We start from the raw sequence: 18,003 nt of genomic DNA, 5'->3' as shown, positions 1-18,003 counted from the left end.
CCAGGTAAAAGAGACACATTTAGCCGTCTAGCTCCATAGTCCCCCAATAGGGAGTGATCCGGCTCTCCGTAACCGGGGCATGCCAGGTTAAAAGCCTTTCTAGTCATTTAATTACAAATGTAAACGGCAAGTGTTACTGAATGGTACAGTGACTTTGTCTGGAATTGTGGTCTACTGTTAGATGACAATAAGTACCAATTAAGCTCAATTACAGCTCTAGCTCTATCCTTGGGCTAGATTTGGGTAAATGGCAATGTGGAAAACAAAAACACTAAATGCCTGAAGAGGGCAGCACTATACATGCAAACAGCCCTAATCATAAAGTAAACAAATCACAAAGATCAAATGGATTAAGACATTTAAAGTTTAAAATAGTTTATTTGTTTTTTTTAAAATATACATCAGTTTACAAATTGAGAAAATAAAATTAGTCCAGGTATAACAGTCTTTTTTTTTAATTTTCAGATTTAAAGTTTTTTTTTTTGTTTCTTGACAGGAAAAAAAAGATAATTAATCACACATGGTAGAGCAGTAAGACTATGACTGCAGACTGGCTCTGCAGGAGAACGCTAGGTTCATCAGGTGCATGATGGGATAGAATGGGGGGGGGGGGGTGAGGAGCATTCGCTCAGAGAAGCACCAGTGTGCTATTCTTACACCTTGGGCCAGACTCGCATGACAGGACAAAGAGAGAGTGTGTGTGTGGAAACGTGGCGACAGTGGTGACTGAAACGACCCAAGGACAATCAAACGCTCCGACTGGGCTGAATACGTTTACACGGCACATCCTCAAGATGCGGACATTCAAACCGCTGGGCCAATTCTGACGGCACGGCATCAAAAGAAACTAGATGCATTCAAAAAAACCCTCATCAAAGGCGTATGAGAATAAACGCACACTTCTAAACACACACTTCTAATCACACACTTCTTATCTCAGGAAACTCAGTCATCAATCGGCTCTCTTCCTTGCAACAACAGATCCCATCATCAGACTGCTGTTGGTTGAGGTGGGGCCACTATACTAAAGAGCGTACACACACACACACACCAATGTTGGCTGAGGTGGGGCCACTATACTAAAGAGCGTACACACACACACACACACCAATGCTGATAAATGACTTCATGTGAAGCAGACATGCTGTTATCTCGAAGTGGAGGGGGGTTGTGGGTAATTGGGGATGTGGCCATGATTGATCACAGCAGACAGATGGATCAGAAGACAAATTAAAAGTGTCCAACGCGTGAGGATGCCTGCTGCTCATTCATCTAACAGCCGCGTCCTGGCATGATGGTCCTTAGCAGAAATGTCAGATTGAGCACGTGTAGGAGTGTGTGTGTGTGTGTCAGATTGAGCATGCGTGGAAGTGTGTGTGTGTGTGCCAGATTGAGCATGTGTAAGAGTGTGTGTGTGTGCCAGATTGAGCACGTGTAGGAGTGTGTGTGTGTGTGCCAGATTGAGCATGCGTGGAAGTGTGTGTGTGTGTGCCAGATTGAGCATGCGTGGAAGTGTGTGTGTGTATATATATATATATATATATACATGTATGTATATGTCAGATTGAGCACGCGTGAAAGGAGTGGGGGAAGGGCGGAGTAGAGGATGGGCAATCCATCCTGAGGGTGTCTATCAAAGGGCAGTTACTTGAAGTATTTCACCAGCTGACTGATGTTAAAGGAAATGTCTTTTAGAATGCTCGTCTTAAAGGAAAAAAGGAAATGTCTTTTAGAATGCTCGTCTTAAAGGAAATGTAATGTCTTTTAGAATGCTCGTCTTAAAGGAAATGTCTTTTAGAATGCTCATCTGGTCCACTCCGCTGAGCTGCCCGTACCTGAGCAGGTTGTGATGGACATGAGTGACACTCGATGAGCCGCTCCATTATGAACAGAGAGTGTGTGTGTGTGTGTGACTTATTAAAGTTGCAGGCCAGCAGATGTCCAGGGCTATTTATACACCCGGCCCATCTCATCTCAGAGTGAAACATCTCTTCTTTCCTTTCTTCTCTCTATTCTCTCGTTCATTCCTCTTCTACTCCCCCCTCCTGTTTGCACGGAACCTTGTCGACATCACATTTGATGAGGTCATGAAATATTCAGAATGGAACGGATCTACATTCACGTCCACGACAGTCCACTTCCAGCCCCCCCCCCCCTCCCTTTCTTTCTTTGTCCCATTTGAGCGTAATAAAATATGAATCATTCGCTCCACTATTAATTATGGACTATTAGAACTACAGTTATGTCGGAAGAGACAGATCAATGGAGCTGGAGGGATGGAGGGATGGAGGGAGCTGGGAGAAGAGGAGAGGAAGTGTGCAACGGAACATCTCTGAGACGCAACCAGAGAAGATGTCACTGAATTATTCACTGGGGCCGGAGTGCGGAGTAGGAGAACCCTGTTGGCGTGGTTACGCAGAGAGCCTTTTATAACCGCCACCCTGATCCACCACGGAGCCACGACTACGACCGGACTGGCTGCGGCTCTTCCGGAACATTCCGAGCGCAAGGCTACATTCCACTTGGGTGTGGAAGTGTGGAGGGACGAGCTGTCTGGTGCGGCTGTTGATATGTACCATGTGGCCTCGTCTGAAGCGCACGTCCCCTGACCACGCAGTCTGAGCCACGTCTGTGTGACGCCGAGGTGGTTAGTGAGAGACCCAGGACACACACTGACCCAGCACACACACTGACCCAGCACACACACTGACCCAGCACACACACTGAGATGGGAGGGAGGGCGTAGCGGAGTGTAGTGTAGCGTAGTGTAGAGTAGCGTAGTGTAGAGTAGCGTAGTGTAGCGTAGCATAGCCTAGCGGAGTGTAGTGTAATGTAGCGTAGTGTAGAGTAGTGTAGTGTAGCGTAGCGTAGCGTAGTGTAGCGTAGTGTAGTGTAATGTAGCGTAGCGTAGTGTAGTGTAGCGTAGTGTAGTGTATCGTAGCGTAGTGTAATGTAGCGTAGTGTAGCGTAGCATAGCGTAGCGTAATGTAGCGTAATGTAGCGTAGTGTGTAGCGTGGGGATCTCTGAGCTCCTTTCCTTTTGATCAGACAGAAAAACATTCTCAAACAACTTCATAATTATCATGGAAATCAAATAGCATCAAATGGTATAACAACAGTGAACAGAAATGACATTGTTACTTTAAAAGCATAATGCATATAGACCAATCAGCTTTAAGAGCATAATGCATATAGACCAATCAGCTGTCCGGGCGACTGCGCATTTGACAAACATGAAGGGGGGGGTGTCTTTCCTAGTTTTTAAACTATAAAGACCATAGAAACACACATCATAGATCACACCCCCTGTCTCACACACACACACACACACACACAGTTCTTGCCACCGGGCTTAGGCTGATTAGAGAACACAAAACTTCAACTTATAATGAACAAATCAAATCAAATAAAAACAGCAATGTGGTTTTAAAAAGCATTCCAGGTGAGGGTCCATACGGTCTCCCTTGTGCCAGACGGCATGTGGAGCAGCAGACAGACACACAGACGTGAGGATGAACGCTGCAGCATCCGTGACGGCGTCAGGCCTGCGATTGGGTACGCCAGAGGGCTTACATCAGCGTTGATCCAGAACAGAACTGCCTGCTTTCTTCTGGGTTCTATTTTGGTGTCGTCATTTTTTTTTATTGTTATTATTTTATTTTCAAATCTAATGCCTCAATTCTCTGAATGTGAGCCTGTCACACACACACACACACACACACACACACACACATCTGAGCAGGAGAAGCACAGTGATTCTGATTGGTGGCACAGTTTTTACATTCCGATTCTTTCTGCCTCTTTCAGTCTTAATCCTGTTGATTGGCGGGAGCCGAGCCCTGTCACTCTGAACGCCACGTGAATCACATGTCTACAATCAGGGTGGGGGGGTTAACAGAGTGCTCTACAATCAGGGTGGGGGGTGCACAGTGTCCTGAGGGGGGGCCGAGAGGCTGGATGCTTTGTGTGTGTGTGCCAGTGTGTGTGTGTGTGCCAGTGTGTGTGTTGTGTGCCAGTGTGTGTGTGTGTGCCAGTGTGTGTGTGTGTGTGCCAGTGTGTGTGAGTACCCGTGTGGGCTGAGGTTAGCTTGGTGTAATACGCTACTCACTCTCTCTCTCTCTCTCTCTCTCACACACACACACACACGCGATTCTAGAACATTCCTTAGTGTGGCCATTCATGTGTCTGTCTACTTTATAAGGGAAGTCTGCTTTCAGATCTCTGTAATATTTTGATTAAACAGACAAAATATCAATCAATCAATCAATCAATTAATAACATCCTAGAATAAAAAAAACAAACAAAAAAAGAATCTAAAACAGATAACTGGGTGATTAAAACAGAACTCCTAAAACCAGCAGGTGGTTTGCAGGTGCTGAGGGGGGTGTGGCCAAGGGCCAGGTGGAGTGTCGTGGGCGGGGTTGAGCTACAGGGGGTGTGGTCAGCGGAACCTGGTGGAGGAACAGGGCTTCCTGCAGCGTGTCAGCAGAGGCCACTGCACTGGTCCGTGTTTAAAGGGCGTGGATGCCACACACACACACACACACACACACACACACACACACCCAGAGTGTTGAAGTGCTGTTGGTTGGGCCGCGCTGCCTTTAAAGGGAGTTTGGGAGAGAGAGCACACACACACACACACACACACACACACACACACACAAACACACAACACGAGGGCCAGGCACTGTAGCAATTAAAACTCTCCCCAAACCCTCCACACACACACACTGGCACGCACGCACGCACGCACTCTCCTGTCGGTAGCTCTCAGGTGTGGTGTGAGGTCCTCCCATGTCAGAGAGGTGTGTGTATGTATGTGTGTGTGTGGGGGGTGTGTGTGAGTGTGTGTTTGCGTGTGTGTGTGTGTGTGAGTGTGTGTGAGGTGTTTGGGTGCGCACATGACCATGTGTCTATAAACAGAAGCCCAGAAGAAGAAAACAGCAACAGAGTGTGTAATCCACAGACGTCAGCCCAACAGCTTAGAGTTCCTCACGTCCCTCATGTTGCTGCTTACAGTTGGTCTAACTGACGTCATGTTGCTGCTTACAGTTGGTCTAACTGACGTCATGTTGCTGCTTACAGTTGGTCTAACTGACGTCATGTTGCTGCTTACAGTTGGTCTAACTGACGTCATGTTGCTGCTTACAGTTGGTCTAACTGACGTCATGTTGCTGCTTACAGTTGGTCTAACTGACGTCATGTCCGTCATGTTGCAGCTTAGAGTTGGTCTAACTGACGTCATGACGTTGACCTTACAGGCGTTTAACGCGCAGAGTGTCCGATGATAGCAGCACAGTGCGTGCTTCATATGGCTATATCCTGGGGCGGGTCCTGGAGAGAGACTGACCACACACACACACACGCACACACACAGGGCTCCAGGAGAGATGTGCAGAGACGGCCTGTATTCCAGACCCTCAAAGCAAACGGAACCCACAGTTCTAGCAGGTTCCCCCTCCGTCAGCAGGGACGGTGACAGTGTGACAACAGGCGAGCTCTCTCTGTTGAAGTCCTGAAACAGCGCCAGGCCAAAGCGCCGCAGACGCACACAGAGTCCGGCCTCTCTCCCTCCACCTGTCTCCTTGACCAGGCCAAGGGTCACCCAAGAGCCCAGTGGAAAGAGAGAGAGAGAGAAAGAGAAAGAGAGAGAGAGACAGAGAAAGAGAAAGAGAGACAGAGAGAGAGAGAAAGAGAGAGAGACAGAGAGAGAGAGAGAGAGAAAGAGAGAGAGAGAGCGAGGGGGTCCTGGGGCCGCTAGTCCAGGAGGTTGCCGTGCTCCTGCGCGCGGGTCAGGCTGTCCTTGCGGTGCAGGTGGTGGACGCCCATCCTCTTGGGGCTCTTGAGGGGCCGTGCGGGGGGTCCGACGGAGAGGCCGGCATGGGGGGGTGCAGGGGGGGGCGTCTGGGCAGCGTAGTCCTCCAGGCCGGCCAGTACGCGCGCGGGCAGCGGGGGGAAGTCCTGCGGCAGGACATCGCGCTCCTCTCCAGAGCTGCCCACAGACCCCGCCTCCTCGTCCTCGTCCAGGAAGTCCTGGCGCTCGCCCGTGACGCTCATCGGCGGGCCGGTCTCCAGGGCGACGGTCTCCAGGGTGACGGCCGTGTCTCCGCTGCCGCCGTCGTCCCCCTCCAGCGGGTCCAGCCCCATCAGCAGCCGCTCGCTCTCCTCCTGAGAGAAGTCCGCTCCGTAATGCCCCCTCCTGGACTGGAGGTCCGCCAGGCTGCCCGTGTCAGTGTCCAGACTCGACTCGCGGCTGGCCGTCCAGCTCCGTGTGGAGGACCCCTCCTCCCCGTCAGAGTAGGCCCCGCGGGAGCTGCCTCTGCTGGGCACGCTGGGGCCGAGTGCCTGGGGGTGGGGGTGGGGGTGCGGTCGTCCACCGCCGGCGCTGTGCTGGAGAGCCGCGGCCGTCTCGCTGCTGAAGGCCGTGCGGTTGACCAGCGTGCCCTCGGACGCCGGCGCCATCCTCTCCACGAACATGCGCTGCCAGTTGGCCAGCAGGTCCTCCTCGGAGCTGGCCGAGCTGGCAAAGGCACTGGGGGGCTGCGGAGGGCTGCTGAAGGGGCTGGACTGGCTGGACGGGGGGTCGGCGGGGTCGGCGTGCGGAGGGGTGCCCGCCTGGTGCCCGCGGTGGTGGCGCTGGTGGTGGTGAGAGGAGGAGGAGGGGTGACCGCTGCTGCCCCCACCAGACGAGGAGGACGCCCCCGAGCGCCACCCCCCCTCGGAGCCGGCCGGGCTGCCCGGAGAGGGACGCTGGCGTTCGCTGGCCGCCTCCTCCTCGCTCTGCACCAGGCTGAGGGAGATGGCCTGCCGCGTGGCGTACGTGCAGTTGGGCAGCGGGCTGTTCTTCGGGATCTTCACCTTGTCGTCCGACGAGAACTCGATGACCTTGCGGCCCGGGTAGAGCGCGTGGGCGGGGGGGAGGGGCGCCGGGTACGGATTCAGCTTCTCGAACGCCGCCGCCCCCCCCGCGTCCTCTGCGCCGCCCGGCGCCGGACCGTCCAGACTGCCCTGCCGCCGGCACGACCCGTTCAGCTGCTGCGCTGCGCTCCCGCCGACCGCCTGCGGGGGGCGCCCTGCTGCGTGCCCCGGCCCTCCGTTCTCGTAGCCGCCGCGTTGGCCCCGGTCGCCGCCGGGCCCGGTCATGTCCACGTGCACGAACACGTCCTCGGCCACGGGCCGGCCGGCGCCGCTGCTGGACTGGGCCGAGTTCAGCACGAGCGGCTCGGGCTTCTCCAGCACGCGGGCGATGACGGACGTGGGCACCACGTCGGCCGGGGTCAGGCTGAGAGTGTCGGAGTCCTGCTGACCCTGAGCCCCCTGACCGCCCTGCACATGGTCTGGCAGCGAGCTCTTCATGTGCTTGTTCACCATCTCCTGGAGCTCGTAAGGCAACTGCAACACAGAAGAGAGGGACACAGACACACACACACACACACACACACACACACACACACACACACACACGTGACAGGTTTCACAAGCGAAAACACACACACACACACACACACACACACAAGGAGACGTGTAAGGGTGTAAGCGCAGCCAGAGACACAGGAAAGAAGATCCAGTAGAGCTGCTCACCTTGAACTAGACTGAGGTTTGTCTAATACACTGACTTGAACTAGACTGAGCTTTGTCTAATACATTGAGTTTAAATTGGATGTTAAAAACATTGGCTCACTTTAAAATTAATTGACAAATGTAACATAACAAACTACTAACAGCAACACGGTAACAGTGACACAGTTTGCATGCAGACTAGCAGGCGTGTAGAGGCAGGAATGGGCTTTTTGCTGGCAGAACTTCAGATGCTCAGAATCAGTCTCAGGAGCAGATTTCTAACAGCAGTAACACTTCAAATTAAAGTTCCCTTAAGTAACATTTATTACACATGGTAGTTAATATTAACAAAGCATTAACTACAGCCAAAAATGTTAATTCATTCTCATTATGTCTGCTTATGTGAACTAATGCTATAGCATCTTGGATGTGAAGCACAATGCAATACAATATCATATAATTCCTAATTCAGACCATTAGATGGTTAATGTCAGGATTAGAGGTTACTAGTTGTTTAGATGGTTAAATGTCAGGATTAGAGGTTACTAGTCGTTTAGATGGTTAAATGTCAGGAATAGAGGTTACTAGTTGTTTAGATGGTTAAATGTCAGGATTAGAGGTTACTAGTTGTTTAGATGGTTAAATGTCAGGATTAGAGGTATAATTCCTAATTCAGACCATTAGATGGTTAAATGTCAGGATTAGAGGTTACTAGTTGTTTAGATGGTTAATGTCAGGATTAGAGGTTACTAGTTGTTTAGATGCTTAAATGTCAGGATTAGAGGTTACTAGTCGTTTAGATGCTTAAATGTCAGGATTAGAGGTTACTAGTCGTTTAGATGGTAAATGTCAGGATGTCAGGATTAGAGGTATAATTCCTAATTCAGACCATTAGATGGTTAAATGTCAGGATTAGAGGTTACTAGTCGTTTAGATGGTTAAATGTCAGGATTAGAGGTTACTAGTTGTTTAGATGGTTAAATGTCAGGATTAGAGGTTACTAGTCGTTTAGATGGTAAATGTCAGGATGTCAGGATTAGAGCTATAATTCCTAATTCAGACCATTAGATGGTTAAATGTCAGGATTAGAGGTTACTAGTTGTTTAGATGGTTAAATGTCAGGATTAGAGGTTACTAGTTGTTTAGATGCTTAAATGTCAGGATTAGAGGTTACTAGTCGTTTAGATGGTAAATGTCAGGATGTCAGGATTAGAGGTTACTAGTTGTTTAGATGGTTAATGTCAGGATTAGAGGTTACTAGTTGTTTAGATGCTTAAATGTCAGGATTAGAGGTTACTAGTCGTTTAGATGGTAAATGTCAGGATGTCAGGATTAGAGGTTACTAGTCGTTTAGATGGTTAATGTCAGGATTAGAGGTTACTAGTCGTTTAGATGGTTAAATGTCAGGATTAGAGGTTACTAGTCGTTTAGATGGTTAAATGTCAGGATGTCAGGATTAGAGGTTACTAGTTGTTTAGATGGTTAATGTCAGGATGTCAGGATTAGAGGTTACTAGTCGTTGAAAGGGCCGTGTAGCTCAGGCTGTGGACTACACTCTTTTGGACTTCCAGTGCGTCCAGAGATGTTACTGAACGGAACTTTAACTTTTTTAGCATCACCCAACTAGCATACAGAGAGAGACTCATTGGGGCCAGAGGGAGCGAGAGATCGGAGGAGGAGAGGAGCGGAGAGATGGGGGGAGGAGAGGAGGAGAGGAGAGGAAGAGGAGAGGGGGCATTCTGCTGGGCAGGCCTCAGTGGAGCCCAGACTGTGGGTTCTGGCTCAGTTCTGGCTCAGTTCTGGCTGGATCCAGGATCAGAGCCGGCTGGAGTATGAGCTCACCTCGCCCTGGTGGGTTGGGCGTGGGGGTCAGAGTTCAGGGGTCTGGGGGTCGGGGGAGGTTAGAAAAGAAAAAGCTCACCTCAAAACGAGACTACTGCTCGAGGAGAGGCAAAAAAGAAAACGAGAGAGAGAGAGAGAGAGAGAGAAAGAGAGAGAGAGAGAGAGAGAAGGGAGAGAGAGAGAGAGTAAAGGACACGCGTCTGGGGGCTCATGAGCGCTTGGCTTGGCGGCGCCTGATTGGCTGAGGGGAGGAGGGAGGGTCCCTGGCCATTGATTGGTGGAAAAAGGGCAATGGAGGCTAGTGACTGTGGCCAGGCATTTCGCTGGGACGTCCTGGGGGCAAGGCCTGCCGCTTACTTCCTGTGCACGGGCGCAGGGGAGGATCGATGCTATGGTCATGTGACCACTTCCTGTGCGTGGGCAGGGGGAGGATCGATGCTATGGTCATGTGATCACTTCCTGTACAAGGGTGCAGAGGGAGGATCGATGCTATGGTCATGTGATCACTTCCTGTACAAGGGTGCAGAGGGAGGATCGATGCTATGGTCATGTGATCACTTCCTGTACGAGGGCGCAGGGGGGCCGCACACACACACTCAATCACATACACACACAACCACACACACACACACATGCATGTCACACACACTCTCTCACACACACACACACACAGATTTTCCCAGAGGGCTACGTTTATGCATGTGCAATGACATCCAAAGCTCACAGCCATCCGATGTCCATCTCAGGTCCAAAGCCAGACCCAGGTCAGATCAGATCAGCTGAACTCTCACTGGACAACTCCCACATTCAAAGCGAAATAAAAAAACAACAAAAAACACTCCCCTACCGCCTCGACAGAGAAATAGAAATATGTCCCTAAGTGTGTACTGGGGTAAGGCAGGTGTGCCCACGCAGTGGAACGTGTGCGATGTGTGTACTGGGGTAAGGCAGGGGTGCCCACACAGTGGAACGTGTGCGATGTGTGTACTGGGGCAGTGGAACGTGTGCGATGTGTGTACTGGGGCAGTGGAACGGGTGCGATGTGTGTACTGGGGTAAGGCAGGGGTGCCCACACTGTGCGATGTGTGTACTGGGGTAAGGCAGGGGTGCCCACACTGTGGGATGTGTGTACTGGGGTAAGGCAGGGGTGCCCACACTGTGGGATGTGTGTACTGGGGTAAGGCAGGGGTGCCCACACTGTGGGATGTGTGTACTGGGGTAAGGCAGGGGTGCCCACACTGTGGGATGTGTGTACTGGGGTAAGGCAGGGGTGCCCACACTGTGGGATGTGTGTACTGGGGTAAGGCAGGGGTGCCCACACTGTGGGATGTGTGTACTGGGGTAAGGCAGGGGTGCCCACACTGTGGGATGTGTGTACTGGGGTAAGGCAGGGGTGCCCACACTGTGGGATGTGTGTACTGGGGTAAGGCAGGGGTGCCCACACTGTGGGATGTGTGTACTGGGGTAAGGCAGGGGTGCCCACACTGTGGGATGTGTGTACTGGGGTAAGGCAGGGGTGCCCACACTGTGGGATGTGTGTACTGGGGTAAGGCAGGGGTGCCCACACTGTGGGATGTGTGCGATGAAAAGGGCAATGTCGGAAAGGTGTTCAAAATTATTATTTTTTTTTTTTAAATCTTAAGCCCATGTTCTTTTTGTTCTTGATAATGTTGTTCTTCACACTTAGTGCGAGAGCTCAAAGACCAGTTGCACAGGGCGGCTAATTAAACACGATGCCTGGAATCCGTCAAAAGAATGTGTTACGTTTTTATGCGTCGGATGGTGGGGGTACGCGAGCCGAGTCAGGATGTAGGTGGTGGTACGCGGGGAAAAAAAGTTTGGGAACCACTGGTATGAATTTCTGGAAAATTCATTCATGATACAAAAGTTTAGACATTATAATTTATGTAGTGGTAGTTAAAATTTAGCATTCATAATCCGAACTCAAAAGTTTAGACATTAAAATTTAGCATTCATAATCTGTATCCACATAGAACCCAAAACAGCAACTTCTGACTGGCTGTGCTGTGGAGGGTCACTTTTATGGCTTTTAGTGCAACACAAGCAGAGAAGTGGGCTGTCCTGAATCATCTGTGTGTGTGTGTGTGTGTGTGTGTGTGTGTGTGAGAGAGAGAGTGTATTTGAGTGTGTACTAGGTGAGGTGGCACAGAGAGGATAATCTGCAGCTCTAAAGGTCTTCACTGCCCACTAAAGCTCTGCCCCCCTCCCTACCTGCACCCCCGTGAGGGGTCTGTGCTTTACCTGTCCTGTCCTCAGCTGCAACTCTGAAGGCCTAACATTACATCAACACTGTATCAACATTACATCAACACTGTATCAACATTACATCAACACTGTATCAACTCTGAAGGCCTAACATTACATCAACACTGTATCAACATTACATCAACACTGTATCAACTCTGAAGGCCTAACATTACATCAACACTGTATCAACTCTGAAGGCCTAACATTACATCAACACTGTATCAACATTACATCAACACTGTATTAACTCTGAAGGCCTAACATTACATCAACACTGTATCAACTCTGAAGGCCTAACATTACATCAACACTGTATCAACATTTAATCAACACTGTATCAAGAGCTTAGTGTCTGAGCTTTCTGTCTCTCTCTCTCTCTCCTTCCTCACAGAACTGATCCACTGCTTAAGACGACAACAACTCACACACAAAGGGCTTTTTCCAGCACTAGCAAAAATGTCTCCTAGCCAGACATTTGGAAGCTGTATATATACATGCTGCATTTGTTTATTCTTAAATCTTAACCAACTGGGCCCACGGCTGAACTCCGACCCCGAGTCTGAAAATGTTCTAGTTGGCAGCTGAAGGTTCTGATCTATCGCCTCAGAGTCCATTCAGAGCAACGAGGGGGTCTGAATCAGACATATTTTCAAACAAGTTGCAGGACAGGAGCATCTTGGCCAGATCAGAGCGTATCTGAATTGGGCACATTGTAAATCCAAGCCTCAGGACAGGAATATTTGGGCTAAATCAATGACATTAGGGCCTCATCAGCCTGCTCACATCACACACACACACACAGAGACTCTTTCTCTCTCTCTCACACACACTTACACACACACACACAGACTCTCTCTCTCTCACACACACACACACACACACACTCACACAAGACATCTCCGTAACCATGGTTATGTCTGCTCCTCTGAATATGACTGGCCTCCGTCAGCAGGGATTATGTTTGTCCTCTCACTGTCTCCACACACACACACACACACACACACACACACAGATAAACACACACACACACACACACACACACACACACAGACACACACACACACAGACTCTCTCTCTCACACACACACACACACACACACACACACAGACTCTCTCTCTCTCTCACACACACACACACACACACACACACACACACACACACACACAGGCGTGCTCTTGCAACCCAGCGTCTGTTCTCATCTGTCCTAACGAGGACGTCTAAAAATAACTCATTATTGTTCAAGTCCTTTGTGTGATACTGAGATGGTGTGTGTGTGTGTGTGATTTCAAGTCCTTTGTATGAAACACCTTGATACTTGTTTGAGAATATCGACCTTACACAATAAAGGTTAATCGTTATGTCTCCCGGTGACTGACTAGCACAGGGGAACTACTGACCAATCTCAGCATGAGGCTCAAGGTTGACCAATGGAAAGGGAGGGCAGCCTTAGAGAAGCCATCCAGTACGCTTAGAGAGGAGGCCATCCAGTACACTGAGAGGCCATCCAGTACACTGAGAGAGGCCATCCAGTACGCTTAGAGAAGAGGCCATCCAGTACGCTTAGAGAGAGGCCATCCAGTACGCTTAGAGAAGAGGCCATCCAGTACGCTTAGAGAGAGGCCATCCAGTACGCTTAGAGAGGAGGCCATCCAGTACGCTTAGAGAGGAGGCCATCCAGTACACTGAGAGAGGAGGCCATCCAGTACGCTTAGAGAGGAGGCCATCCAGTACACTGAGAGAGGAGGCCATCCAGTACACTTAGAGAGGAGGCCATCCAGTACACTTAGAGAGGAGGCCATCCAGTACACTTAGAGAGGAGGCCATCCAGTACACTTAGAGAGGCCATCCAGTACGCTTAGAGAGGAGGCCATCCAGTACGCTTAGAGAGTAGGGCTGCACGATATTAGGAAAACATGCGATATGCGATAACATTATTGAGTACTGCGATAACGATATAACTTGCGATATTTAAATATACTGCTAAAAAAAATTAAGAGAACACTTAGGTTTTCCACAATTGTTAAAACACATTTTTTGAAACCTTCCACCTTTTTCTCCATTCTCAAACTACTTTCACAGAATGTCTGACAGTTCTTGCAAAATCTCGCCTCAAAAGTTTTACTTGTGCTCAGAACCAAACAGTGTCACTGTCTGAGTACCGATCCAGTGTATGATTGAAGTGTTCCCTCCCTAATTTTTTTGAGCAGTATATTTAATGTTTTTCTCCATTCTGCTTGCTGCTAGCACTGTACGGTTGGGGGGGGGGGGGGGGTAAATGTATAATTACAGAAATAAATGTAGAATTTTCTACATAAACAATATAAAATATTATGTAGCCTAGGCTATGTAAGGGATAACGGCCGCCGAGGTGTCCTGTTATACGGAATTAATGGACGAGGGCGAGGGGCAAAAACTCGCCGACGCGCAGCGGAGGGGAGTTGCCTCCGCCCAAGTCCATTAATTCCGTATAACTGGACACACCTCGAAGGCCGTTATCCCGCTTATCACCCGGTTGCCACTGTAAACACGCGGTTCTGTTTAAAAAGAAGCTCACTAGTTCAGCTTGTTGTACAACTTTAGCATGGACAGTTAGCTTGTTTACAGTTGATTCCATTGTTGGGAAGCCTGCAACCAAAAGATTCTAGAGCGCTGCAACCGTCGTCCTACTATGGTTGTTATAGTTACCATTCATAAGCATTGATATGGAACGGTGTCCTGTTATTCAGAATTAAAGGCCACCCGCCAGCCAATCAGAAAAGAGTATTTCTTCTCTCCGGGTGATAATAGCCTATATGGCCTGATGAAAGAGACCTACTGACTAGGCTATCGAAGTTGTGTGGAAGATCTGCTCCAAGAAAATCCTCGTAAAAGACGGATAGACAGCCAATCTGAACACTTGTGCACCAACCAGTGGAATATTCCACATTGCCAGCCTTCGATGGGCCTAGCAAAAAAGCTACTTAAGCTATATCGCGGCGGTCATCTCAGTCTACAGACAGTTACAGGTAACCTCATACGCTGCGCATCCCACGTTATTAGGCTACCGGCATGCCGACTACGAGGACAGCGGAAAGTGAAAGTAATTGGGCTGCAATCGCACAGTCCAGGCTAAGAAGTAGGCTAAACAACTTTTACAAAGAACGAATCCTGACTACCTCTCTGCTGCTGTCTGGGGCTTTTGCTAAATGCAAATCATGAAATAAAAGCCTGACAGTGAAAGACAGATATCTTCTGATATAACGAAAACGAAAGAAATTGTTTATTTTAACACGGTGGAGGACGCATTTGGCGCTGTGTTTGTAACACGTCATCCTTCATAAAACCAAAATATTCCCATATAACAGACGTGCTTTTCATTTTAGTCATTAATTCCTCTTCACCCAAGTGTAGCCAACCTCGCTCGACTCACTATCTTCAGCCATCACGACTTAGCTCCCGCCTCAACACCTAAAACACCACACACCTAAACTGGTAGGGGACGATCTTCAGCCATCACGACTTAGCTCCCGCCTCAACACCTAAAACACCACACACCTAAACTGGTAGGGGACGGGCTTGCATGACAGCATCGGTTTGGTAAAATATTTTGACATTCAGAATGTGAATACACCATAGACTGTATGGAATGCGCACGGCACAGAAAATATAATTTATCAAAATTTATCGAAAATTAAGTCATCTTTGCGGTATGTCCATCGCAAGCGTTGATATCGCGATAACGATAGATTTTAGATATATCGTGCAGCCCTATTCGAGAGGCCATCCAGTAAGCTTAGAGACGAGGCCATCCAGTACGCTTAGAGAGGCCATCCAGTACGCTTAGAGAGGCCATCCAGTACGCTTACAGCCATGATCTAGCCTCTCAGGACCATTTGAAAACTCACACACACACACAGTCCCACACACACACACACTCACACACACACAGACGCAGAAGGGTGAGAGTGTGTATCTGTGCGCCATACTCTGCTCCTCTCCTCTATGTTGGGACCCTGGAGACTGATGACCATTGCTCAGAGCAGGAGGAAATCACCATCACATGGATAGATTATAGACCTCCTAAAAATAACCAGCCCACTGTCTGTGTCTATGTGTGTGTGTGTGCGTGTGTGTATGAGAGCAAGAGAAAGAGAGACAATGAGCTGTCTCTTACACAGGAGGACAATAGACTCCAGTGTGTGTGTGTGTGTGTGTGTGTGTGTGTGTGTGTGTGTGTGTGTGTGTGTGTGTGTGTGTGTGTGTCTGCGCGTGTGTATGAAAGCGAGAGAGAGAGACAATGAGCTGTCTCCTAAACAGGAGGACGATAGACTCTAGCCTCAGGAGACCCATGCTGAGATCAACAATGCCGTCAGTTAACATACAAATGACCCACACACACCCACACACACAGACAAACACACAGACACAGTGCTCGCCGCTTCACTACAGGAGTTGTGTGTGTGAATGCTACTGTAGCCGCTACACTAGAGGAGTCATGTGTGTGAATGCTAGCTGCTACTCTGCAGGAGTTGTGTGTGTGAATGCTAGCTTCTTGTGGTTGTTAGACTTCCGCACTGTTGTATTGTGGGGTATTCCAAGTACGTGGTTTAGCGACAAACCTGGGTAAGTTAACTCAGAGTAAGTGGTAAACCTCCTAATAGAAGAGCTGTATGACTTCATTCTCCTAACAAAACAATGCCATAGGGCTCTTATTGTAGGAGGTTTGCCACTTAGTCTGAGTTAACTTAGCCAGGTTTGCCACTTTGAGTTAACTTAGCCAGGTTTGCCACTTACTCTGAGTTAACTTAGCCAGGTTTGCCACTTACTCTGAGTTAACTTAGCCAGGTTTGCCACTTTGAGTTAACTTAGCCAGGTTTGCCACTTACTCTGAGTTAACTTAGCCAGGTTTGCCACTTACTCTGAGTTAACTTAGCCAGGTTTGCCACTTAGTCTGAGTTAACTTAGCCAGGTTTGCCACTTAGTCTGAGTTAACTTAGCCAGGTTTGCCACTAAACCACATACTTGGAGTATATACCCCCCTGGTCCTGTGAGGAAGTCTAATAACAACAAGAACACAACAACACAAGTCTCAACTCTCTCACTCACACACACACACACACACACACACACACACACACACACACACACACACTCACACACACACACACACACCCTTGAGCATTGTCTTTAAGCACCCAGCGCATATTTGGTCTCCCCCCCCCCCCCTCTCTCTGTCTGTCTGTCCCTCCCTCCCTCTCAGTGTCTCGCTCTCGTGACGAAGCGATGTCACCCCTCCACTATGTGTGTGTGTGTGTGTGTGTGTGTGTGCGTGTGTGTCTGGGGGGGGGGGGGGGGGTCTTTAACAGAAAGCCAGTGGGGACAGGGTTGGGGGGGGGGGCTTTTCTCTCTCTCTCTCTCTATCTCTCTCTCTCTCTCTCTCTCTCTCTCTCTCTCTCTCTCTCTCTCTCTCTCTCTCTCTCTCTCTCTCTCTCTCTCTCTCTCTCTCTCTCTCTCTGCCACGTTCCCTCTCTCTCTCTCTCTCTCTCTCTCTCTCTCCCTCTGCCCCGTTCCCTCTCTCTCACTCTCTCTCTCCTGCGTCCACACACGTCACTGCAGAGCGTCACTGCAAAACACATTCAGACTCCCAGACACCCCCGAGACTGCAGCAGAAAGCAGGAGAGAATGTGTGTGCGCGTGTGTGTGTGTGTGTGTGTGTGTGTGTGTGTGCGTGCCGGTGTGTGCGCGTGTGTATGTGTGTGTGTAATAAAGGCAAGAGCAGGGGACTACTTACGTCGGCAAACTTGTGGTTTCGGAAGTGAGACTTGTTGCACTTCAACAGCTGCACCGCCAAATTACAATCCTGCCGATAGCGCTCCTGAACACAGGGAATAGGAGAGAAGAGAGGGAGAGAGAGAGAGAGAGAGAGAGAGAGGGAGAGGGAGAGGGGGAGGGAGAGAGAGAGAGGGAGACAGGGAGGGAGAGAGATAGAGAGAGAGAGAGAGAGAGAGAGGGAGAGAGAGAGGGAGTGAGAGAGAGGGAAGGAAAGAGAGGGGTGGGAGACAGGAGTGAGGAAGAGAAGGAAGAGAGAGAGATGGAGAATAAAGAGAGGAAGAAAGAGAGAGAGAGAGATGAGGGAGGTAGAGAGGGCGGGGTTTCCAGAGGGGGTTTGGATAACAGAATACAGAATAGTCAGCTACAAATGTCAAAGCAGATAAATTGGATACCTCTGACCATCTCTTACTGGCACACACCAACACACACTCAGAACACACACACACAGAGAAAACACACGTGCACGCACGCACACACACACACAGGCTGCAGATCATTTGTCTTTTTGTCCATCCTCC

At 49.5% G+C, this 18,003-nt stretch overlaps 1 protein-coding gene across 1 annotated transcript in view; it reads right to left on the bottom strand.

Annotated features, from left to right (window-relative positions):
* Nucleotides 1–370: 370 nt before the first annotated feature.
* The window catches only part of tjap1 (tight junction associated protein 1 (peripheral)), a 58,405-nt gene continuing 40,772 nt past the window's right edge, over nucleotides 371–18,003 (bottom strand). The window contains exons 6-7 of the mRNA XM_076286365.1: nucleotides 17,445–17,528; nucleotides 371–7,395 (exon numbers count right to left, since the gene is read on the bottom strand). Coding sequence (XP_076142480.1) covers nucleotides 5,761–7,395; nucleotides 17,445–17,528 — 1,719 coding nt within the window. The 3' untranslated portion in view covers nucleotides 371–5,760. The remainder of the gene's footprint in view (nucleotides 7,396–17,444; nucleotides 17,529–18,003) is intronic.

Source organism: Alosa pseudoharengus, unplaced genomic scaffold (genome assembly GCF_046254945.1).
Source record: "Alosa pseudoharengus isolate Yale_2024_CS ecotype anadromous, Long Island Sound unplaced genomic scaffold, YU_APseudo_1.1 YU_APseudo_1.1_scf_15, whole genome shotgun sequence".
NCBI lineage: Eukaryota > Metazoa > Chordata > Actinopteri > Clupeiformes > Clupeidae > Alosa > Alosa pseudoharengus.
Note: the sequence above shows the minus strand (reverse complement) of the source record. Positions and strands in the feature narration are given on the sequence as shown.